The sequence below is a fragment of the Crocodylus porosus genome, unplaced genomic scaffold (assembly GCF_001723895.1).
Source record: "Crocodylus porosus isolate Cpor-Errol unplaced genomic scaffold, CroPor_comp1, whole genome shotgun sequence".
Classification (NCBI taxonomy): Eukaryota; Metazoa; Chordata; order Crocodylia; family Crocodylidae; genus Crocodylus; species Crocodylus porosus.
The window spans coordinates 2,315,514-2,340,214 of NW_017728914.1; the positions used below are offsets into that span (position 1 = coordinate 2,315,514).

At 38.7% G+C, this 24,701-nt stretch overlaps 1 protein-coding gene across 1 annotated transcript in view; it reads left to right on the forward strand.

Annotated features, from left to right (window-relative positions):
- ANKHD1 (ankyrin repeat and KH domain containing 1) overlaps positions 1 to 24,701 on the forward strand; it is a 171,483-nt gene that overhangs the window by 122,552 nt on the left and 24,230 nt on the right. Inside the window, exons 15-22 of the mRNA XM_019534707.1 lie at positions 5,134 to 5,883; positions 16,232 to 16,377; positions 16,520 to 16,631; positions 18,813 to 18,958; positions 20,494 to 20,636; positions 22,594 to 22,807; positions 23,752 to 23,927; positions 24,248 to 24,410. Of these exons, the coding sequence (XP_019390252.1) occupies positions 5,134 to 5,883; positions 16,232 to 16,377; positions 16,520 to 16,631; positions 18,813 to 18,958; positions 20,494 to 20,636; positions 22,594 to 22,807; positions 23,752 to 23,927; positions 24,248 to 24,410 (1,850 nt within the window). The remainder of the gene's footprint in view (positions 1 to 5,133; positions 5,884 to 16,231; positions 16,378 to 16,519; positions 16,632 to 18,812; positions 18,959 to 20,493; positions 20,637 to 22,593; positions 22,808 to 23,751; positions 23,928 to 24,247; positions 24,411 to 24,701) is intronic.

Here is a 24,701-nt window from a genome sequence, read left to right on the forward strand (position 1 = left end):
CATTTTGAAGATTTGCCATGTGGAAGTGGCCTGGTAAGTCCCGTGTTTGTCTCGGTGACTTAAGATCAAATGTTCCTGGTGTGTGAATAAAGATTTTATTTTTCTAACTTTCAGCTGTGCCAAAGAACAGATAGTTCAACTGTTTTGTTATTCATAGCTCAATGGGAAGCTAGCTAAATGATTGATTGATTGATTGATTGATTGATTTATTTAGTACCACAGCTATATTTTTTGTACTACCAGCAAGGGTAGAATTTTTTTAAAACTGGAATGGGTTCAGTAGCCATTTTCACACAGCCAATTTGTTTATAAAGCTTGATTATTATTATTTTTTTTAACTAAATGTTGATAGCACTGAAGTCAGTCTGTGTTCCTATATGTGGAATTGTCTGACTGTAAAATAAGATTTAGGATGAACGTTCTGTACCTCTACCAAACATTACAGCATTTTTGTAGTATGCACTCTTTATAATATTTCATGTATTTTATATTCTCTTTAAAATAAACACAGTAAAATATTGAAGTCAAATTTTTATATTATGGAAATAAATCTTGCCAGTCAAGTATCGGGAACAGATTGCCCCTCATTGTAGTAATCATACTACCGAAACTTTAGCACTATGATTAAAAGGTACAGCACAGGAGTAGAACTAAGTGCACTCAGGGCACTAAAATGTTTCTGTCTTTTGTCATATGAATAAACTATGATGAAGTTTATGTTCAGGTTTCAGTTCTTATGGCTTGTTGGATGTTCAAACTAGTTTGAATTGTTAATGTTGTCCTGCCAGTGTCAAACATCCTTTGATATTTTCCCAAAATTAATCTTTGCAAGAAAGAGTGTCAAAAATGCATAAGTCAAGATTGCCTAGCATTTATGAATTCAAGTCCTGTGGCATCTAAGCAATCTATGGGTTAAAGGATATGGTGTTGCCTTGATATTAAAAGTGTACTGTTTATAATCAAATGGGTGTTTGTTTTATGGATAGCTTAATAAGTTTAGGGACCTGAAAATAAACAGGCAATTTAAATGTTCATGTTCTTTGTTGAATAAGGACTTCCTCCTGAAATCCATCTTTTCCTGTCATTTGATGTTGTTGTGACAGCCATTATTATTGAAGAGTAGGATATTAAATACAACATTATGATTTCACAAGTGTTACTGAATGTGGCATCCTGGATGCAAGACTTGTTGTCAGCACTGAAATCCCATCATGAGTTTGACTGTTTAATACATGAGCTGAGGAGCAAAGTTTTTATGCCTTTATTCAGTAGACACTGCGTAGAGCTTTACATTTGAATATTTAAGGATTTAAATGTTAACAGTGCTTAGGTTGATCTTAGATTATCCAAAAAAAATGTTTTAGATACTGGTTTGAATATTGTAGTTGCTAACCAAATAATACTACTTTAGACATTTTAAACTACAGTTTAATTTGTCGAACCTCTGAAAAATCACTTAAGGTTCAGATGCTTATGTTCAGCCCTACCTCTTACATGCCTTCCTATCAATCTGAAGATTACAGGCCACAAGTTTCTAATAGTTACAGGGAAAATGTTTTGTAATCTGAAAATTTAACATCTCCCACTAATTAGATACTGATTTAAAATTTTCCTTTTCTCATAATTACAGAGTATCTATCTCTTACAATTATCCATAAGTGATCTGTGTTACCCTATATTGATCTCTTCAAGAGCATTATTGGGCTTGGCTTCATCTTCGAAGATTTGAAGATCCCAAGATCTGGATTTAGGCTACAGATTAATTTTCTCTATAAATAACAGTTTAGGGATGGGCCTGAGAGCCTACTATACTTGAATAAACTAGGAGGTTTGAGTCTTGGTACAAGACTATAATGTAGCTATTTCTCTTGAATTTTAGAGAAGTTTTTTACTTGTGACAACCAAGGTGTTTTTGTGCACAGTGGAGGAGTGGAATGGCATAAAGATATTGTTAATTGTATTATTTTCATAGCTCCCTTTCCATCAAAAGCCCAAAGAGAAGTTCAAGTATATGTAGCCTTAGGATTGATGATAGAATGGCTTAACATGAGACCATAGGTTCTTAGGAAGGACCTCAGGGAGATTCTTTGGAGCCAAATGTTACCCTGGCAAAGGATAAAATCTTTACTAATACAGCCCAAGTAACAGAAAAGGAGTAAATTGGTTAATGACCACTTACTTTCTTTTTGGATTTTATCACGATATCAGGAGATAACTTTGTTTAGTGATCATAAACAATTTTTAGAGTGGTTTGTAAAATTATTTGAAAACTGTCAAGGTGCCTGCATTATATCACAGTGTGAAAGTTAGTAGATCTCTGTGCAACATTAAACACCCTGGGCTAAGTGTTCCTGCTGACCAACACAAAGTAACTTAATCTCTAACTCTGTTTTTCCCCTCCCTTCTTGCAAATTTTCTTGATACTTTTGGAACAGTGAACATAATGAAATAGAGCCATGCATGGTCTGTTACTGGTAGTTTTATATGGAAGGCATTCAGATGCCAGGTAAAACCCTAGAATGGGAATAGAAGATTGCAAATAGTTGCACTCTCATTGTATGGCTCGTACTATGGTATTATATCTGTTTGCTAGAATGACAGTTTCTGGAGGTGTCGGAATGCGTCAGCAATTTCAAATAAAGGGGGCTGGGGAATTTAATAATGTAGGTAAAGGTTCCATTTCTAAAGGATCAAACTAGCAGAAACAGTACAGCTTTTGGTTTCATTCTGTTTTAATGTTTCTCCTGCACTTGCTCTTTAGTGGTGTTCATTTAAGGTGATTACATTTTTCATATAACCATAGCACTTATTTTTCCTGGTAAGGTTTTCAAAAAAGAATGAACCAAAAACTTACTGTATTTACCCATTTCACATCACTGGATTATTGGTGTAAAAATTACTGTGTAAACAAAATGGAATTATGTAAAAATCCTATATTTTAATCAGTGAGGGCTCAGGGAATAATGAAAAGCATTGTCTGAGGAAAGTAGTCTCACAGATTAACTGCTGCAGAAAGCATGTGGAAACTACATCGAAGGTTTTACTTGGCAGAAGCTGACACCGCAGCTTCATGTCTGTGGATTTAAAAGATCGCAATTTAAAAATGGCTTGTCCATTTAACCGTATAATTCTCCAGTATTCCTCTTCTGTCACAAGACTTAGTGGCTGATAATTATTGTCACAGTAAAAAGCAGGATTGGAATGAAGGAGTAAGTTGTCTCTTCAATGGAGTGGACTTAATCAGCCCAGGTTCTACCATTTTACTAAGGATTCCTCTTGAGTGATGAAAAGTTGATGTAGCTTGTTCTCTTCCCAATATCCCCTCTTTTAGGGGGTATGCAAGAGGTGACTGGAAAACACAAATGAGGTGGGGGCTAAACCACAAGGCAACACTGCAAGATCCATGCACAATGCAGTAGTCCCTAAGGAACTGCTTCAGCCAGGAAGTTTTTAGAGCAGTCCTGAGCTTGTTTCTGGGCCTTGTCTACACTGTGAAGTTGTGCATAGTTGTGTTGGGAAAAGTATCCAAAGCTTTCACTCCATAGCCAAATGGTTGTGTTGGGAGAACCTGCAGAAAAAAGCTGTTGCCAGTAAAATTTCTCCTACATGGGGAAACTGGTGTAATTAACAGAAAAAAAACTGTGCTAAGACAGCTGTCTAGACACGAAAGGGTCTCTGTCACCAGAGCTATGGTGGTAACAGCCCTGTAATATAGATTAAACATAGGTTATAGTGGGCACAGTTGCTGTTCCAGAATTGGAGAGACTGAAAGATAGCATATGACTATGCAACCTGATGCTTCCAGTGGGTCAAAAAAAAAAAAAAAAAGCAGAAAAAGGTGTTGTCCCCTTGCTTAATGTTTCAGTGCAATGCTGTGAAAATTCATAATTAGTTGTGCATTTGCTTGCTTTGGGTTTTTCAGTAAATTCTTTGATATCTATCTATCTATGTATCTATCACTGCAAATCTGAGTTTAAAAAGTTTCAGACAGCTTCGTTTTTAGAAAAACCTGGACACCGTGTACTTAGAGGAATATAGATCTAGCTAGATCTATAAACTTTTTAAACTCAGACTTTCAGTGGAGAATTAGTGTAGTCTGCATGTAAATTTTCAAGTTGACTTCAGTTCTTTAAATCACTCATAGTATTATTTAAATATATTAAATATTGCTATGAGGAATCACCTTTCATATTATTATCATTTTTATTGAAACATTTTTCATACTAATATGGTTGGTATTAAATGCATAGTAAGTCTTGCTTGAAGCATAAATGTCTAATTGGAGTTATCATGCAGTGGAGCTGTTTTGCAGCTCAGACTTTCTTTTCAAACCAAGGTTGGTCTCCTTGAAGGCAGTGATTTATTATAAGCATTTGTAGAGATGTATGAGAGAGAGTTGGGGGGGAGGGGGTTGTTGTTTTTTTCCCCATGATTTTGAAAAGATTTTTTAAGGTGTTTTTGTTTATTAGGGGAGGGTTGTGTTGTTTTGCTTTATCATTGAGCCAAAACTTACCTTTTGTTGGTTACTTAGTGGAGAAGATCAAACAGGAAGTTAAATTTCTATGATGAAATTTGTTCAAATGTCCACTATGAAAGTCAGTGCGAGAAGCTTAAATTTACCTTGCCAAGATCTTATCAGAGAGAAGAAATACTACAGCATTTTTTAACACATCTCAAAATGAAATGCTAGTACTGTTGTCAAGCTAGCCTCTCTCTCAGATGTGGACATTTTTGCTTGTTGCTTTTAGTTTTGGGAAGCTAGCCTCTGTAAAAGGATTTGTGCTTTTGCTAGATTTAGTTTGCTACTGTATTTTGAATACTAGAACAACTTTTATTCAAGCTACTCAGTAAATTGCTAAAACTGCCTTTGGACTGCTTACTCTTGATTTAATTTCACTGATACTGTTGAAAATAGCTTTGTTTAAGGGAATATTAGGATCAACATTGAAAATTCCATTTTAATTTGCCTTCTGCTATCTGTTCTAATATGGAGTGTAGTCTTTAATAATCCAATTTACCTTACTTCAGTTTCACAGATGTGGAGCAATAGTTGTAAAGTTTTGGGTGGGAAGAGAGGGGAGGTATGGGGTAACTTCAGCATGGCATTTTTTCAAACATTTTTCATGTGCTTAGGTACATCCAAGCAGAAGTCAAGTTCCCTGCAGGTAGCAGATAAGGACCTACTGCCACCTTTTCACCCATACCAGCCTTTGGAATGCATAGTAGAAGAGACTGAAGGCAAGCTGAATGAACTTGGACAGAGAATTAGTGCTATTGAAAAAGCACAACTCAAATCATTGGAATTAATTCAAGGTGAACCGTTAAATAAAGATAAAATTGAAGAACTTAAAAAGAACAGAGAAGAGCAAGTACAGAAGAAGAAGAAAATACTGAAGGAGCTACAGAAAGTGGAAAGACAGTTGCAGATGAAAACACAACAGCAGTTTACCAAAGAATATTTGGAGACCAAAGGTCAGACAGACACACCACTTCCCCTGCAGCAACAGTGCCCACACACAGGTGTCTTTCCAGAAGTGGAAGGAGATAAGGGTCTACCAGAGGATAACTTTTCAGGGTTACCTCAGGTTGACACAGTCTTGTCTAAAGATGATGAGCAACAACAGTCTTCACCACCTGCTGAACCAATAGAGTTTGTCCCCATCCAGCCTTTGCCAACATCGCAATGTAATTTTTCCAGTAATTTAGGTTATAATGGGACAGATTCTCTTGAACTTCAGAAAGCATTAGGTAATCAGCAGAATATAGGACAGCATCAGCAAATTGCTGGACATGGGCAGGGGCTGTTAGTTCAAGAACCAGACGGATTAATGGTTGCCACTCCAGCCCAGACGCTTACCGACACTCTTGATGACCTAATAGCAGGTGGGTTAAGAAATATACATATTTTTACATTAATTTGTGTGCTCAGTTTCCCTTTCTCTCCTTCCCTCCAAAAAACAGAACAAAACAAAATCTTGGGGTTTTCCAAATTGGGAATACTTGCTTAAGAATAGTCCTTACTAGTACTATTAATCCTAACAGTCACTTCCAATTCTAACATTTTTTTCTTTTTGCCAAACTGCTGAAAACAGTGCTGTACTTTCCTTTATAGGACACCTGCAGCCACTGCAACCTCTTCTTTTTCTGTGGTACAGACCTAGTCATGTGTAGTTAGAAGAGGCCATTGGGGAAACTTGAAAACATCAATAATTTTTTTCTTTTGTTTGTTTGTTTTTATGGGGTTTTATATATAGCCTCACACCTACATGGATTTTCTTTATTGGCAGTTGTCTCCGGTGAAGTACGTAAAATATTGCCTCATTGACAAATGTACTGTCCTTTCTGCCAGAAATGTTTGATACAGTGTAAACTCTAAACACTCATGCAAGTCTGTCTGTCCCTTCAGTACTTATCTATAAAACCGACTTGTTTTCAGAGCAAATTCTAAACCTCAGTCATTATAGTAACAATTTAAAATTTTGAAAACAGTATATGTAGCTCCATTTGTCCAAGGGAATCAAGTGGTGGTGGAACCAAGGGATGAATATGCCACAGTGGCTATCTGGATGAAAAGCAAAGATCAAAACAACTGTGGCTTTGCCAATAGCTATATGAAGATGAATCAAGATTTCCCTAAATAAGTTCATGCTTACTAGTCACATTATGGAAAAGTTAACTTTGTAGAGCTTGCTTCTGGTACTTAGTTAGGATATCTGTTTCTTGCCGAAGATGTGAAAGATCTAAATGCGGTCACAGTTATGTTTAGAGGCAAACTACTCCTTGATGGTCTTTGCTTTTTTAGTTTTTATCCAGTATCTCACCTCTTCTCTGCTCCTTTTGTCTGTTCCTTAGCCCTTATTCTCCTGTCTTTTTTCCCCTCTTTGATTAATCAGCCTAATTTCATCTTGAATTTTTGTAAATATAGAGTAGGATTTGCTAACTGGCTTGCAGGAACTTCCTAACTGGTAACTTGCCACAAGCAAGAGCATGTCAGGCCTGACAGCCGTGTTGCACCTTTCCCTGACAGCCGTGTTGCACCTTTCCCTGACAGCCGTGTTGCACCTTTCCCTGACAGCCGTGTTGAGTACTTTTAGATAGTCATTATATATCTCACAAGGCCACTTTCTTTTTAGTAGTGGTGTCTGTCATTCAGAGAAATTCTCCAGAAGTTTAGGGAGTAGGATTTAGTTCCCTCTTACCTGGCATGGCTTTCTCTTGTACCCCAGGCAATGTTTCTTCAGAGAATTAAATTGGGAATTAACCACTTAATTTGTAACAAGTGAAGCTGTGAATTACTCTTAAATTACTCTTACTGTCTGAAGTCTGAAATTTCAGAGCAGAGTAAGGAAAACTCGGGATAGTATATATAATGTGACTTAAAGAGCTGAATCTTCGGACTGAGTATTGCTAACTTTTTTTGCGCATCTGGCACAAGCAAGGGCACATGGCATGTTCACTTAAGCAATTAGCAGTTGTAGATTGTCTCAGATCATGTATGATCTCCATTCACATGGAAAGTAATAGCAACAGAAGGACCTGCAGGAAATTAGTTTATAGAAAAAAATCTGTTTGTACTACTGTTGTTTTGTGTATATTACATAACGTAACTAACTTTTCAAAACTTATACCGTAAATAGCTTAATCTTTTAACAAGATTTACTTTTAATTTACATTTACTAAACATGCTTTGATTGAAATGTGAAATATACAGACCTCTTACTTGAAAATGCTTGCTTTTTTACTGAAGACTACTGCTTATTTTGTGTATAATTGAGAAACCCTGTCAATATGTTCTAAATATGTAATCTTTAACAGTGTCTATATATATCTCATTTATCAGTTAATACCATTAAACTATATACTGCAATGTCTGCAGCCATTTAAGAACAAGTTTTCATAGAACATACACATTTAGTTTTCATTACAAAATAGTTTTTATTTTTTATATATTAGTGCCACTTAGACATGTACTGCTGCTATTAAATTTATCCTAATATCCAGTACGTTCACAAGAGTGTAACAATGAATAGTTTTCAGAAACCCAGATTCCACATGCTGCTGTTGTAACTGCTGTTACCATTGTTCCACTTAAACACATTTTCTGAATTTCATAAAAGTAAGAGTTAAGCTTCCAAAAGATGAACAAGAGTGATTTTAAGCTTCTTGGTTTTGGTCAAGAATCCAGTTTGTCCATTGCTTTTAGTATTGATGTAGTGCATTAGTGACAGACTTCTCAAGAAGATTTATCTAAACTTCAGTTAGTTTTAGAAACTTCAGTTAGTCTTACCTCGGTCCTGGGGAAGCTCTTTGAGAAAATAATCCAGGAGCACATCTGCAAGGGACCAGCAGGAGAGATTATGCTTAGAGGCAATCAACATGGGTTCATTAGAGGCAGGTCCTGTCAGACCAACCTGGTTGCCTTCTACAACTAGGTCACAAAAGCCCTGAATGCAGGGGTCGCAGTGGACGTAGACTTTCTGGACTTCAGGAAGGCCTTGGACACTGTCTCTCACCCCATCATTAAAAATTAGGCGACTGTGGTGTTGACGCCTACAGTCAGATAGGTCACAAATTGGCTGGAGGGCCCAGAGAGTGGTGGTGGTCATTTTCAACCTAGAGGGACATGGGCAGTGGGGTTCCCTAGGGCTCGGGCCCCACTGTTCAATATCTTCATTGGCGACTTGGAGAAGGGGGTGAAAAGCACCTTGTTCAAGTTCACAGATGACACTAAGATGTGGGGAGAAATGAGCATGCTAGAAAAGACATCCGTAAGAACTACTTCACAGTCAGGGCGGCTAGGATCTGGAACCAACTTCCAAGGGAAGTGGTGCTGGCTCCTGCCCTGGGGGTCTTTAAAAGGAGGCTTGATGCCTACCTGGATGGAATAATTTGAGCCCAGTTTTTTTCTCCTGCCCAGGCAGGGGGGTCGGACTTGAAGGTCTACAAGGTCCCTTCCGACCCTACTTCTATGATTCTATGAGGGACAGGCTACAACTAGATCTGGACAGTTTACAGAGAATAAGATGGGTTTCAATACGGACAAGTGCAAGGTATTGCACATGGGGAGGAAAAACCAGCAGCGTACCTATAGGCTCTGTGCTGACCTTCTCGGCACAGAGGCAGAAAAGGATCTTGGAGTCGCTATTGATTCTGAGATGAACGTGGGCCGCCAATGTGGGGACGCAGTCAGGAGAGCTGACCACACCTTGCCATGCATCCATAGGTGCATCATGAGCAGGTCCAAGGAGGTGATCCTGCCCTTCTATGTGACATTGGTCAGGCTGCAGCTGGAGTACTGTGTCCAGTTCTGGGTGCCGCACTTCAGGAGGGATGTGGACAACATGGAGAGGGTCCAGAGGAGGGCCACTCGCATGATCAGGGGGCAGCAGAGTAGGCCCTATGAGGAGAGGCTATGGGACCTGAACCTGTTCAGCCTCCACAAAAGAAGGCTGAGAGGGAATCTGGTGGCCACCTACAAACTTGCCAAGGGGGGCCAGCAAGGCAGTGGGATAGTCCCTGTTCCCCTGAGCACTACTGGGAGTTGCAAGGAATAATGGTCATGAGCTGACTGAGAGTAGCCTCAGGCTAGACATCAAGAGGCGCTTACTTCACAGTCAGGGCAGCTAGGAACTGGAACTTCTTAGGGAAGTGGTGCTCGCCCCTACCCTGGGAGTCTTCAAAAGGAGGCTAGACAATCACCTCACCGGGGTCATTTGACCCCAGCATCTTTTCCTGTCCGTGGCAGGGTGGTGGACTTGATGACGTGCTTAGGTCCCTTCCAGCCCTACCAGCTATGAAACTGAATGTTAAATGTGAACTACTTTATTTCTGCTGAATTTTAAGTCCTTCACCATAGCTGTTAATTTTTTCCCCAGCAACCTTATTTATATTAACTAGTCTGCCAGTTAGTGCATCAGCTGCAAAGAGAGTACAATGTTAACACATAGGGCAGCTGATGTTAGGGAGGAGGGATTGAGTTTTATAAAAGAAAGCTGGAGCTCTTGACTTTTTACCTTGTTTATCAAGTTACAGTAAAGCTGCCAGGCTATACCCATCTTCAATTATAATTAAGCAAAATTAGGGAAATTAAATTCAACTTTTAAATTGAACCGATTCATTCTAAAATAACATTTTAGTTAAAGTGGAATTTTTAGTAGTGTCATACAAAACAAAATTGTGAATTCTTTTACTGCAGTTGTGCCATGTTAGGCTCAAGGCTTAATTGATTTTGGTAAAGATGGATGGAATTGTTCTGGTTATTCACTGCGTTTAAAGGAAAGAAATGCCATAAATTAATGCAGATTATTTTGAAATGTATGGTGGGTTTGACTGTCATCTTGCAGGCTCCACCATGTTAAATGACTCTACTACAAGTCAGGTTTGGTAGGCAAGACATTAGATATTGGGGTTTTATTGTAGTTCATATTGCATACACACAGGATAAGCTTTCTCATTTAGCCACTTTTATTTTAGAGGTCTGTTGCTGCTGAAGACCACAAACTTAACTTCCTTATTGATGATTATTATTAAGATTTGTTTCTATTCTCTTCAGTTTGTGCCGGTCAGCCTCCTTTTTCTATATTTTTTCATAAATTTTGCACTGTTTTTGTCTGTCTGGATTTCTCACCTCAGAAAATTTGGTTGGATGAACTGAAACTGAATTGATAAAATGTAAATTTTTCTGTTTGTTGTACAATCATTTTGCTAATATTTGGCTCTAAAATCCACATTTGGGAATGTTTCTCTATAACAGACATCTGTTGTGATGTCTTGTCATTGTTATTTCAAGATTACTTTTTAAGTTACTGCATTGTGAAATGTTGGATAACTCTTTGAACTAGTGTTGGTAAGCAGTATAATCTAAAGTGGAAAACAGAAGTCGTCTATACTAGCGTCCCATTTAGAATACTGTTTGATCGAAACAGAGCAGATATCTTATCATTGGTTAGAAAAGATGAAGTGTTAATCAGTAGAATAGAGTTTTAAGGTAGTATTTATTTATTTCAAGAAATGGTTTTATAAAAAGGAGTCATCAGTAGTCCCTAATCTGCGAGATGAAACGCATACCACCTGCAAGATACTCTAATCTGAGTGTGGTTATAGGGGATCAAAAAGTTCAAAACCATTTGACAGGTGGAGCAAAGTGAGGTTGCCAGCAGCATGTGACTTCCTCAGTGTCATTGCTTGTGGACCAGCAAAGGCTGGAGATCAGTGTATGATGCAATACTGAAATATTACAAATATACAACCATGGAAAAATCAAGGGAAATAAACCTAAATTGTTAATTGCATTAATTTTCTTAGCAGTCTTAGTATAGAGTGGACAGTAAACTTAAGTTATATTTATCAGTTTACAGATTAAACAACTGACATCTATCTTTAGCTGCAAACTAGAACTGCCATAACTCCTGCCAGTGTTCTTGAAAATTGCTATAACAACCTAATGTAAAATTATAGGGTCTCATGTAAGTTAGTTTCTGCTCTGTGATTCTCTGTTTTTTGTCTAATGTCAAACCTATTCATAATGTAATCTTTAAAAACCAATCCCAGAAAGAATAAAAATTATTTGCAAAGATTAACAAAAGTATGATTTAAAAAATTACAGGGCTTTACTTCATAAACTATAGAATAACTCTTAAAATCAACATAGGTAAGCTATGAAAACTTCATACTTATTCAGGCAGAAAGTTTATTAAATAAAACTGGTCTATACAGGTGCCTTCTAAAAGTTAATATATGGAAACATCTAAAACCTATACTGTATTACTTAGCCCCTGAGTTGCATATGGCAAGACTACTGTATTGACTCAAATTCAAGACTAGGCTTTTTCTCCTTCCCCCTGGGTTCAGCCTTGGAGTTGGAGTCAGAGCTGCTGCCTCTGCCCCCTCACTATCATTTCTGTCCATCTTCCCTCCCCCTTTCCCGCTCCCTCCCAACAATTGAGGCTGTGGTGGCAGCAATTTCTGGCCTGCCTCCTGCGCTCAGCACAGGGCCAGAGCCTCAACAAAAGGTAAGTGGTGGGGGCAGGAGTGAAGGGGTGGGGCAGGTATAGGGTGAGGAAGCAAGTGGTGGGCAACAAGCTACATGCATTTGGCAAACAGCAGCAGGGAGGCATACAGTGGAGAAACAGGTGCCAGAGGATATAAGAACGGGGGGGACAGACAGGAAGCACGGGGCCAGGTCTGGTGGGCAGGGGCAGAGCAAACCGCTTGCCCTGCAGTGGCAGGGGATGAATTTAAGACAAGCCTCTAATAATTAGATTCTATACTTGGAAAATTATAACAGATTTATAAATTTCCCATGTGTAGAATCTAATTTTGGGTATTCATCTTAAATTCACAATAATTTTGGGTATGGGTGAATATGTTATTTGAGGGGGGAAGGGCATATGAAGTTAAATGCATGGGGTTTTTTAAAATAAATTCTTTAATAATTCTTGCAGTTAAACTTTTGGCTTAATCACACCAAGAAAAATATTTTTTGTATTTTAAAAGTAAAGCAAAAACTTGGCCTTCATGTCATTAGCATTTTGTCTGACTTACAAAATTATGGATGTCATGGATGAAACATAATATATTTCAGTTAAATCCTGCAGAATTCTTTAGAGACCTAGTTGAAGGTGTCTGCTAAATTATATAGTAATAACTGATTTTCAGGTCCTCCACCAAATACTGATATTTGTCATACCAGTTCATGAAGCGTATCAGTATAGGGGTCTTTCCAATTTAAATTTTCCTGCTTTATTCTTCATTGAACACACAAGATCCTAGGACTGTTTTTTATGTTCATATGCATCTGTCCCAGCATCCTTTAGTGAAGTTTCCCTTTCCTCATTCTATAATTTTCTTTTCTTCCTTTGCTCTTGCATTTCTAGATAGTGCTATTTTGATACTGTGCAGATGGTGAACTGTATCAGAATCCTTCAAGAGTATGCCAAAAATAGAGAATTATGCAGGCTTCTGAGGTTAAAAACCAGCTTAGAAGTTATCCAGGAAAGTATGACCATTTCTTCTGTTTATGAAATCTCTCCAGGAAGGGTTGTTCCCACATGAGGAATCTTTTCCTCTTGTTCTTGTTTCACAAACTGGCAGTGACGTTTCCAGTTACAATAGCCACTAAATCTGTCCTGCCCCACATGAGCATCTGTTTTGTAGCTTTCCATTGGACCTTTTCTCTTTAATAGCATTTTTTTTGTCTTGGTACTATGGTTTGATTCATGCAGGCCGTCTTAATTTTTGTGCTACTGTGCTGCACCATCAAAATATATTTTTAGTACTATTGCTGAAGGCAGCCAAAATGTGGGATGGCTATAATTCTACATGTTCATACTGTTGCTACTAGAAATCTGCAGTTCAAATTATACTGCAATAGGATTTAGTCATTTGCAAATTGCCCCAACATCTCAAATTGCTAAGTAGTCTGGCAAGGATACATTGGGCATGTGGTGTTTTCAAGTATAATGATTTCTTTGCTTTTAAAAAGGAAATGGCAAGGTCACTCTCCCATTCTTCTACAGCACCCTCTCATAATCAAGGTTTCAGTGTTGCTATGCTTCCTGAGTTTCCGTGTTCCACAAATGAGACTGATAGATGACCTGCGTTGCTGTTGTAATTTTTATAATGCCGAATCATAAACTTTGGGTGAAATATAGTGGTACCACCTTAGTGAAATATGGTCCCATATAAATATTTTGTCAAGATAAAAGGAAAAGTTACTTGTCATAAGGGGTTCTTTGGGGATCTTTCAATAAAATAATAAAAGCAAATCCTAACCAACCTACACATTGATATTAATAGATGTTTTGATTTGATACTTCACTGAACTAAATTGGCTTCCAGATAATGTTAGAAACCTTTACGAGATATTTCTGAGCATTTAGTCTACATTAACGTTTTCATTGGTCTAATTTCAGGCTTGATAACCAACACAGAGAATCGCAGGTTAGGAATCTAAAATTTGCCGATAAGGTAACTTTTGAAAGCAGTTAAAGATTATTGACTTCCCTATCAGTCATCAGATATTGCAGCAAGCTGGTGGTTGGATTTAACTTGAACCACTATGCAATATCCATTACTGTACAAAGTTGAACAAGCAATGCCCTGTGAATGGATTTAGGCCTTGTTATGTGTTTTTAAAGTTTTGATTTCTTCAACATTAAGAGGAAATGTATTTTAATAGGGAATCTTAAAGACATTAACTATCTGAGGTAGTATCCCTTTGTGTGCTACCTTTCTTCTTCCTTTCCAAAAAAATTAAATATGTAATGGTTGTAGGATGTGAAATCATTGTGCTAATACATATCTTACGGAGGGTCTATCTTGTTTTAGAGGGAATTAGTCCTTAACTGCGTAATTTTCTTTTTACTTTGGACAGAGTAATCTTTGGAAATCCACTTACTACGTAGCACTTAATAGTGCTTCGTATATGTTAACTGTATTACATTGCCTAATTAATCAAAGCGTGCTGCTAAGGTAGGTATGTGTTAATCCATATTAAATGAATGAAGTGTAAGAACTTTTTTACATTTGCAAACTTTTATAATACAAACCTGATTTGTTCATGATGTACTTGGCATTTGAAGTGAACTCCATTTGAGTCCAAGTGTAAGACATCATCACTGTTATGCTGTAATTCAAATTTAACGCTCAACTTTGTGTAGTGACTAGAGTGAACATCTGACACTACACTGAGTGTTTTTGGAACTGTATGTGAAATCTTCCACCTCAGAGGATTTTTTTTCCCCAAATTTCATCAGCTCTAAGAAATGCATTCTGATTCTTTTTAAAATCCATTCAGTTTTTTAATATATCATTGATATTCCATGTTAACAAAAACAAACATCAAATATACTGAGATTTAGAGAAGGGTGTATATCATATTTCTTGGTCTTCCCAGTTACAGTGATATTTATCCTTGATGATAAGCTGTTGTCTTTTAGCTAGTGTATTTGCACTTCCTATTAGTAAATAATGGTTTGTCAAAACATTTTAAATGTTTATATTTTGGAAAAAATCTGCTCATGACCTCTCTTTTCTTTTCATCATCCTTTTTCTATTAAGAATATTTGCGTGAAAACAGATAACGCTGCTTTCTTTCCACCTGAGCTCATCAGACACTTGTCATCACAATTGCATATGGCAAAAACACTGTAAAACACTACCCATTTTGTGTCAGTTGTGCATTTTGTTCAGATTTTCTTAGAACAAATTGGCTTACAGGATCTCCTATTTCTACAAAAGTCATTTTGCGTCCAAATGTGATTTTCATATTTGTGGTTTTTATAATAGCATACAGGCATTGAAACAAATCAGTGAGAAATAGGGAATATTTCTGTTCATCTGATTTCCTATTGGAGCCTTTCTAATTCATTTGGTTTTTCCTCAAAAATAGTAACGATCCATAGTGCTGTTGAGGTTATGCTGAGGTCCTGAACTTAAAATATGCTAAGAATGTGCTTTTCTTTGGCCTTTCTGTTTGTTCCTAGTCTTTTGTTTGAACTCTATGACTCTGGACTTTATTTTTGGGTTACTATCCCTAATGCACTTCAGATTTGTTTTTTAAACTAACAGGTTTCTTACACAGTTGAAGTGTAGATTTAATTTCACAATGGGATTTTTCCATTCTTTCGCAAAAGGTTGATTCAAAATGATAGAAGCGTTTAGGGGAAATAAACAAGAACTTTTTCTGCTTTCTTACTTTCCTAGACTGCTACATCCTTACTGATATCCTCTATTCTTCTGAATTTGTTTTTGGCACTGAAACAAAATTAAAGCGATCTGGAACTCACATTTTGACTCTTTCTTTATTTGCCTTACTTGACAACTTTGTACGGATGTTCACAACCCTTTAGATGAAGTACTTCTGAGTTCCTGACTTGTTCCTTATCTTCCAACTCTTAGATTGTGCTTTTAGTTCTAAGTGCTTTCAGTGTCTGCCCAGAGTGAACGTGTACATTGAACTGTAACAGCTGAGGTTACAGTATTAAAAAAGTAACTTATATTAATGGTTATTTGCAACTAACCTTGTAAAACCACCTTTCTGATCCAAATGCAGTGCAGCATACTTGCTTTTTTATTTGCAGAAAAGTTTCTATAAATTGTTATTTTCAGGGGCCCCTTCAAGCTGATACAGTGCTTTTAGGAAATGCATTGTAAGACTCTGTACCTCTTTGTTTAATTTGAAATGAACAATTCCTAAGAGCAGTATAACAATATTAATGTTGTTTTTCAGCTGTGAATAGCAGAGTGCCCACTGGCTCCACTAGTTCCACACACACCACGGAATCTCCTACACCGGAGCCCTGTTCGCAGACGCCAAGCAATGTGGCTTCTCAGTCTGTACTCCCTATGTATCCTTCAGTTGACATTGATGCACATGTGAGTAATTTAATTTGACTACAGATTCATCTGCTTTAGTGATTTGTTTTGAAATTTTGAAGTCCAGTAGCCATATGTTTAGAACTGAGAATTCACTGTCAGAAAAAACTTAATGTACACTTTTTTGCTTCTTACCATTCAGACTGAGAGTAATCATGATACTGCACTGACCCTTGCATGTGCAGGTGGTCATGAAGAACTTGTATCTGTATTGATAGCACGAGGCGCCAATATCGAACACCGAGACAAGAAGGGTAAGCTTTACAAATAATTGTTTGAGTTGGGTGTATATTTCATTTCTTACATCTCCACTTTTGAGTTACTCCATGTATACCACTAGCCTCACCCTTGTCTTTGTTTCCCCATATCCCTTAGGACTTTAGGAGTAGGCATGACTGCACAAACAAGTTTTTGGAAAGTAAAAGAAATGTATTTCTTTGCCATACATTAGGCGTTCCATGTTAACTGTCTGTGTGTGCTGTTACCCTGCAGGAAATGAATTGTAACTCATAGTTTAGCCCTCACAGTTGCCACTGATTAGTTTTCATCTATTATAGAGTAACAGTATGTGCTTAGGCAGTTACCATGTAGCAGTGGACAAGCAGTAAATCCCCACACTCATTCACTTCAGCCTTATCTCACTTTTAGTCCCTACAGTATAGAAACATACCAAATTCCCTAGCCCTGCTCCAAAAAGATTAGGAACCTAATCTTATGAACACTTCATATTAGAAGCTGCATCAGGAATGTCTTGACCTTAAATATAATCAGGGCCTTTGTTCAGGAAACATGATTACATTCTCCTGACTGCGTAATCATTTAAACAGTAGTAATTGATCAATCAGTGCTGGTGCCCTGCCATAGTAATCTGAAAAGCAGCAATATAGCACGCACTCATCCCCTCATATCTACCTAGAGCACATGTAATTTATCTTATTTAAGATAATTAGCTGTGCAGGTTTGCAGGTGCATTTCCTAAAAAGAAAAACAACTTTTAAAAGTGTCAGTGCCTGTAGTTCATTCCTAAGTTTTCTGCTGAGAGTGGTGCTTAAGTTGAATGCTGTAGGCAGACTTAATATTTCAGGTTCAGTGACCACAGATTGTCTCCTTGTACCATCCAGCTCCTATGACAGAGGGCTTCTTACAGACTTCTTTGGGCTTGCTGCACATGTGCATTTCAGTCTCCTTTGTGAGTGTTCAGGAATTCCCTTTCTGGAGAGGCAGGTCTCCTTCAGTAATGTTTCCCATACAGGTTTCCCTCCATTTGTGCTGTATATGCGTTCCTGGAAAACAGTGCATAAGTCGAAATCGCATAAAGGGAACCCACTTTACAGTGTAACAAATAGGGATGCATTCCAAGACTTCGACTGTACTGACCCCAGACCCATTTCTACCACTTTTACAAGACAATTCTGGTGCTCACCAAGAGCCCACTGTCATAATGGGGATGGCAACTACAGAAATGTGTTGCAGGCATCGAGCGTTGAGCACAGATCCACACAGGAGACTGTTTTGGTGTACATCACTCCCACAATGCACCATATAAAGCAGCTGACTGCAGGCTTCCACCCCACCCAACGCATAAGAGTGAATTTACCTCGCGTATAATAAATTTTTGTTATAAAAAGGGTCAGCACATAAGAGTGAATTTGTGCATATGGAACCCGCATAAAGCGAGGGAAACCTGTATTGATTCTGCAAAGGAACATTGAGTCTCATGGCCTGCCTGAGAGAGATGTCAAGGAACTGAAATCAGTTGAACACCGTGGAGCCATAAGATGACCCCCCAGATGTTCAAAAAAGTGACTTTGTGGAGTTTTGTGTTTTGGGGTCTACATCTTGAACTTCTTGCTCCAATGACCCCAAATTTTGGTTGATTTCACTACCCAGCTTCCTGAACAGGTACAGGATATTTCAAAACAGCCTTAGCAAGCATGTGGATGTTAGAGTACTTAAGGCCGTGCTATATTTACCTGCCTCTCTCTGCAGAAGCTCTGTATCAGACAGCAGCTACCACTGTCATACTACCTGAGTGTATGCACATCCATGCACTTCAGGCAGTTCACTGGTAGCTAGCTGAAGGTGTGAGTGTCTACATGTGCGTTGCACCACTTTTCATTCAGCAGGAGTGGTGGAGCTGCTGGAGAAAAGAGGGTTCTGCTGCAAAGGAGCTTTGAGGGTGGTTGCACTCAAGTTTTGCTGTGGTTTAGACTTAGCCTAAGTCACCTTTTAAGCAGAAAGTACTTAAGCTTACCTGTACCACAATGGGTACTCCATTATAATACAGTTTAAAATATTCTGGGTGGCATCTAAGGATGATTATTCTTGTATTTGACTCGGGTATTTATGACTGATTACCCATTCGGGCATACTTTCATACCTACCAGTAATCTGTTACGTTTGTCAGTTTTCTCACATGATCCTTATTGAATTAGGTTTTACACCATTAATTCTGGCTGCAACTGCTGGACATGTTGGCGTAGTGGAAATCCTCCTAGACAAAGGTGGGGATATAGAGGCACAGTCTGAGCGCACAAAAGACACACCACTTTCACTGGCATGCTCTGGTGGACGCCAAGAGGTACATCTTTCTCTCTCTCTCTCTCTTTTTTACTGCGTTTGAGTTGTTGTATGTGAATGACTTCATTCTTCTCTTATTTTACCTTGAAGTGAAACATTTAATTTTTTTTCCACAAGGTTTTTAAACTTAATGATTCAGTACCTGACTTTCGCCTCCTACTTCTTGAAAAAAAAGAGAGGAGGAAGATCAGTACGTATATGGAAAAAGTTTATTGCACAGTGTTTCACGTTTTTGGAAAGAAATAAGTATAATGATCCATGAGGGAAGAAAAAGACTTGCAAAGGGAGTGGGTAGGTTTGCACAAGTTTGTGATAGGACTCGTACAGCATTAAGGAAAAAATGGAAGAATCTATTGGCAACCAAAAAAAAAAAGGTATAAACAATCCCAGAATGTCTGTTGCCAGTTAGTTGTGCCTTTGCTTTTGTCTTAGCTTCTATAGCACACAGGAAGTAAACAATACTTTTGATGCATTAAGATTCTGTGCCAAATGCAAAGCCTGTGGATTTTAGGAGGTTGAGTGTTTGTTTTGGGTCCTCTCCCCACTCTTAATTATTCAATCTCAGGATTTTCTCCCATGTACTTTGGGATTTTGGATCTTGCAGAGTAAATCCAAAATTTGTAAGTGTCATGGAAAATGATTTTTTTTCTTTTTTATAGTACACTAGGCATTTAAAGAAGTAAAAAAACGGGTGTTACAGGTCTCACTTTAACAGGTAAAAACTTCAGTATGTGAACAAAAGGCAAAATAGGAAAAGAAATGGAGAAAAGATTATACAATGACTTAAAGCAATACCTGTTAAATTTCCTTAATTTTGCGTTTTTCTTTCGTTTTTCACCCTCTTCCTCCATTTTCCTAATATTAACAGCTCAGTTTATAACGTTTTTGGCTACCTTTTAGATGAGGTATTTCCAGAATTTGCTTGTTTTCCTTATTAGTTGCACAGATTTTCCATCAGTAGATGAGACCTGACACAGTTAATATTTTTCTAAATTTTCTTCCTCCAGGAGAAAGCTCCTTCTCTGTTCTTCAACAAGAAGCTGGAGAGATGCCCTGCCTTCGCCTTTTCTCTTGCGTCTCTGTTCCCTCAGTCATTTTTGGCAATGTTGAACTCTTGTTGAACAGATGTATATAACTGACAGCCAGATTTGGCGTTAATGTTTAATTCAAGTTGTAGGAAATCCCTTGGGGGAAACCCTTGAACTCCTGTGTCAGACTTCTCAGGATTTGGATATATACCCTAAAGCGCAGACCTCCATTCATAGGAAGAAACTCCACTAGTCTTGCGTTTTTGGTTAGACAGGATCATCCTTTTGAAAGAGAAGTGCTTCACTGCCTCAGTCCATGCAGACTGTTTTATGAATACTATCAGCTGCTGGATCTATACAGTGTCTAAGTTAAAGAATCTAAATGAGCATCTCGGGATTACTGAAAATATGCATAAAGGTTTTTTTAAAGTGTGTTAAATTCTTCCACACCCTGGATAATGGCATCCCATGGCATACCTCTTACATCCTTTTTACTATACTTCTACAGGTGGTTGACTTGTTGTTGGCTCGGGGAGCAAATAAAGAGCATAGGAATGTTTCTGATTATACACCGTTAAGTCTCGCTGCATCTGGAGGATATGTCAACATCATTAAGATTCTGCTTAATGCTGGAGCAGAAATTAATTCAAGGTAAGATACTTCCACATCAGAGAAACTGCTATGTGAGACAGATGTTTCAGTGTTGGTTCTCATAGATTCATAAATGTAGGGTCGGAAGGGACCTAAGTAGATCATCAAGTCTGACCCCCTGCCCCAGGCAGGAGGGAATACTGGGCTTAAATGACCCCAGCTAAGTAATTATCAAGCCTCCTTATGGAGACCCCCAAGGTAGGAGCCAGCACCACTTCCCTTAGAAGTTGGTTCCAGATCCTAGCCACCCTGACAGTGAAGTAGTGCTTTCTCATGTCCAGCCTGAGCTTACTCTGGAACAACTTTATGACCATTATTTCTTGTTACTGTGGGAGGTGCTTGGAGGAACAGGGTCTCTCCCACTCCCTGCTGATCCCTCCTGGTAAGTTTTTTTTTGTTTGTTTGGTTGGTTGGTTGGTTGGTTTTTTAAGACAGCCACCAGGTCCCCTCTCAGCCTTCTCTTGTGGGGGCTGAACAGGTTCAGGTCCCATAGTCTCTCCTCGTAGGGTCTGTCCTGCTGTCCCCGGATCATGTGCGTGGCCCTGCTCTGGACCCTCTCAATGCTGGCCGCATCCCTCCTAAAGTGTGGCGCCCAGAACTGGATACAGCACTCTAGCTGTGGCCTGACCAGCATCTCATAGAGGGGGAGGATCACCTCCTTGGCCCTGCTTGTGATGCATCTGTGGATGCATGGCAAGGTGCAGTTAGCTTTACTGACAGCGTTCTCACATTGGTGGCCCATGTTCATTTTGGAATCAGTAATGACTCCAAGATCCCTTTCTGTTACTGTGCTTACGAGAAGGGAGTTCCCCAGCCTATATGTATGCTGGTGGTTCTTACTTCCCAGGTGCAGTACCCTGCACTTTTCAGTATTGAATCCCATCCTATTCTCATTCGCCCACCCCTGTAACCTGTTCAAGTCCAGTTGTATCTTGTCCCTGCCTTCTAGCATGCCCACCTCATCCCAAATCTTGGTGTCATCAGCAAATTTGAACAGGGTGCTTTTCACCCCCTCATCCAAATCGCTAATAAAGAAATTGAACAGTACAAGCCCAAGGACTGAGCCCTGGGGGACTCTATTGCCCACATTCCTCCAGGCTGAATATGACCTGTCCACTACACTCAGTGGGTGTGGCCCTTCAGCCAATTTGCAGTCCATCTGACTGTAGGCATCAGTGCCACAGTTGCCTGTCTTTTTAATGAGAATGGGGTGAACAGAGAGAGGTAGTTTGCCTGACTTGAGATTAAGATGGCAGAAGGTAGGAGAGGCTTTTACTTTTTCATAGACTAACAAAATCCAAGAGAGATTGCATCTGCTTTCTTGAGCCTGGGCTCAGTTCATCAGATGCTGTGAAGGGACATGCACAGAGCAGTTATAACATGGAGAGAATGATTTGAATCCAAGACAGAAAGGACAGAGGAAGGAGAGGTGGACAGTGAGGGGTGGTCACAAAAGCTGATCCAGATAATAGGATAAGAATCTGGTGTCTCTGTTTAGACCATACTTTACACAACCTAGTGTGTAGATGATTTCTTGTTCATCAATTTCCCATTCAAGTTAGTTTATAAAGTTTTGCTGTATAAGATATTTTAAGATCAGTGATAGAATGTCCAGGGAGGACACAGTGCTCTGCCACAGGGTTGTCTCTCTTTCTGGAACTGTCAGATTGGCATTCATTCATTCATACATGTAGGGAAATTGCAGAATAATAAATATTTCAGAAAACCTTAGTCTAAGAAACTTTTTTTTCTTGAATTTTAAAATGCTGATATTTGCTGTGCGTAGTTATTCTCTTAGTTCTCAATCAGTGTTGAACTAGTACTTCAGGCCAGAAAATCTAGAAAATGTCACACACACATAATTCATCTTAAATGAAAATGTACTTGAATGTCCCAGAGTATTCACTGAATTCTGGAAAATATATATTTGTGGGTGTTTTATTCTTTTTCTTTTTAGGACTGGGAGTAAGTTAGGTATTTCTCCTCTGATGTTGGCTGCTATGAATGGCCATGTACCTGCAGTGAAACTGCTGCTTGATATGGGTTCTGATATTAATGCCCAAATTGAGACTAATCGGAATACAGCTCTCACCCTGGCCTGCTTCCAGGGCCGAGCAGAGGTGGTCAGTCTTCTCTTGGACAGGAAAGCCAATGTTGAACATAGGGCTAAGGTAAGAACATGAATTAACTTTCCCATCAAGTTGACTTGGGACAAGTGGACTTTAAGATTTGTCAGGTTCTCTTAATCTTTTAACCCCCTTGGTTATTATATCCACTTCACTGACCCCAAAGCAAACCACCATTCTTGTCCAAATCAAAATGTTTCACAGAAAATGTTTATGGAAAAGTCAGAAATATTGTTTAAAAACTGTGAAATAAATAGTGTGTAGGATGAATTGCATGATTTCTTATCAAATGGGTGACTTTTTAATAAACAGCTAGCCATTCCTTCTGCATGAAAAGTAAATAGGTCCCAACAGCCCAGGAACACTGTGTGCCCTCAAAGGCTGGGAGGGCATGGCAAGCTCCTGCAGGCATTGGCAGCACTTTTGGCAGTGGGAGTATGGTGGTGGTGAGCGATGAGCTCCCACAGGCGGTCGTGGCGCTGGCTGGGGGCAGGGGGGCAAGTAGCGAACACCTGCAGATGCTTCTGGCCATGTTGGCAGTGCTTTTTGCAGGGTGGGCACCGCCAATCTCGAGGTGCTCATGCACTCGTGTGCACCCTTACACGTTGCTAATGCCAACAGCTTTCACTCTTAAAGTATAATTCTCAAGTGGCATTTTGAGCATAACACAGAGATACAGCTAGCTACTTCATACACAGCAAAAATGTTTTAGCTGAAATCTGCCTCTCTTGAGAATAAATCTGTGGTATTAATATAGAACCTACAGTTTAAATACTGCATCTGCTGACATTTGTTATCTATTTGTCTAGGTCACTGTAATGTATAAGTAAAATTTTAAAAACTGCTTGCCTGAAGTTAGACTCATTGCTCCAGTGTAGACATAAATAAAAGGCCTGATTTTTTTTTTCCAAGGGCTAAAATGCTTAAGGTTGCATCCAGACTGCATTTTGCATAAATTGCATATTTCACAAATATTTTTTTTCTCTCAGACTGGTCTCACCCCTCTCATGGAAGCTGCTTCTGGAGGGTATGCAGAGGTTGGAAGAGTTCTCCTTGATAAAGGAGCAGATGTCAATGCTCCACCAGTGCCTTCCTCAAGAGATACGGCTTTAACAATTGCAGCAGACAAAGGCCACTACAAGTTCTGTGAGCTCCTCATTAATCGGTAAATTACTTCCTATGTCATCTGTAGCTGCATAGTCTGTAATAAATGAGAACTAGAACTTAAATATTCTGTTAATTACCCAACTTGGAGTTAAAGGCTAATGTAGATGCAGGTTCACCCCCAGTCATATTTTACTACATAGATTTATCTTGTTTTAATTTACATCGTTACTTAAATAGAAAGGGATTTTGTGATGTTTTGTTTGTCAGTGATGGAAGTTGTAACTTCAAATGCAGTTTGAAATTTCATGTTTTTTAGTAACCTTTCCAATCTCCCAGGCATCAGAGATCCTATTTAACTTAGTGATGTATCTCTTTCAGGGGAGCACATATTGATGTTCGCAACAAGAAAGGAAATACACCGTTGTGGTTAGCAGCTAATGGTGGCCATTTTGATGTGGTGCAGTTGCTTGTGCAGGCAGGAGCTGATGTCGATGCAGCAGATAATCGAAAAATAACACCCCTTATGTCAGCCTTTCGCAAGGTAAGTTGATAGTATTTTTCCAAATGGAATCATTTCTCAAGTAGCTTTAAATCTAAATGGTGATCTTAAAAGTGACAGGTACGTAATAATTTAGTGTTTTGAGAAAATGAGTGCTTTTAAGGTAAGTTTTTAAGTTCTTATCTCTCGAAAGAGCTTAAAATTGCTGATGTATGAACTGCTTCAACGTTATGTAGTCATCAGTGCACTGTTGTCCAGCAACTTCTGAAAGTAGTGCCGCAATCCTTCTGAAATCCAGAGGCTTGCACTTTTTCCCCTAGAAGCCACCTTGTT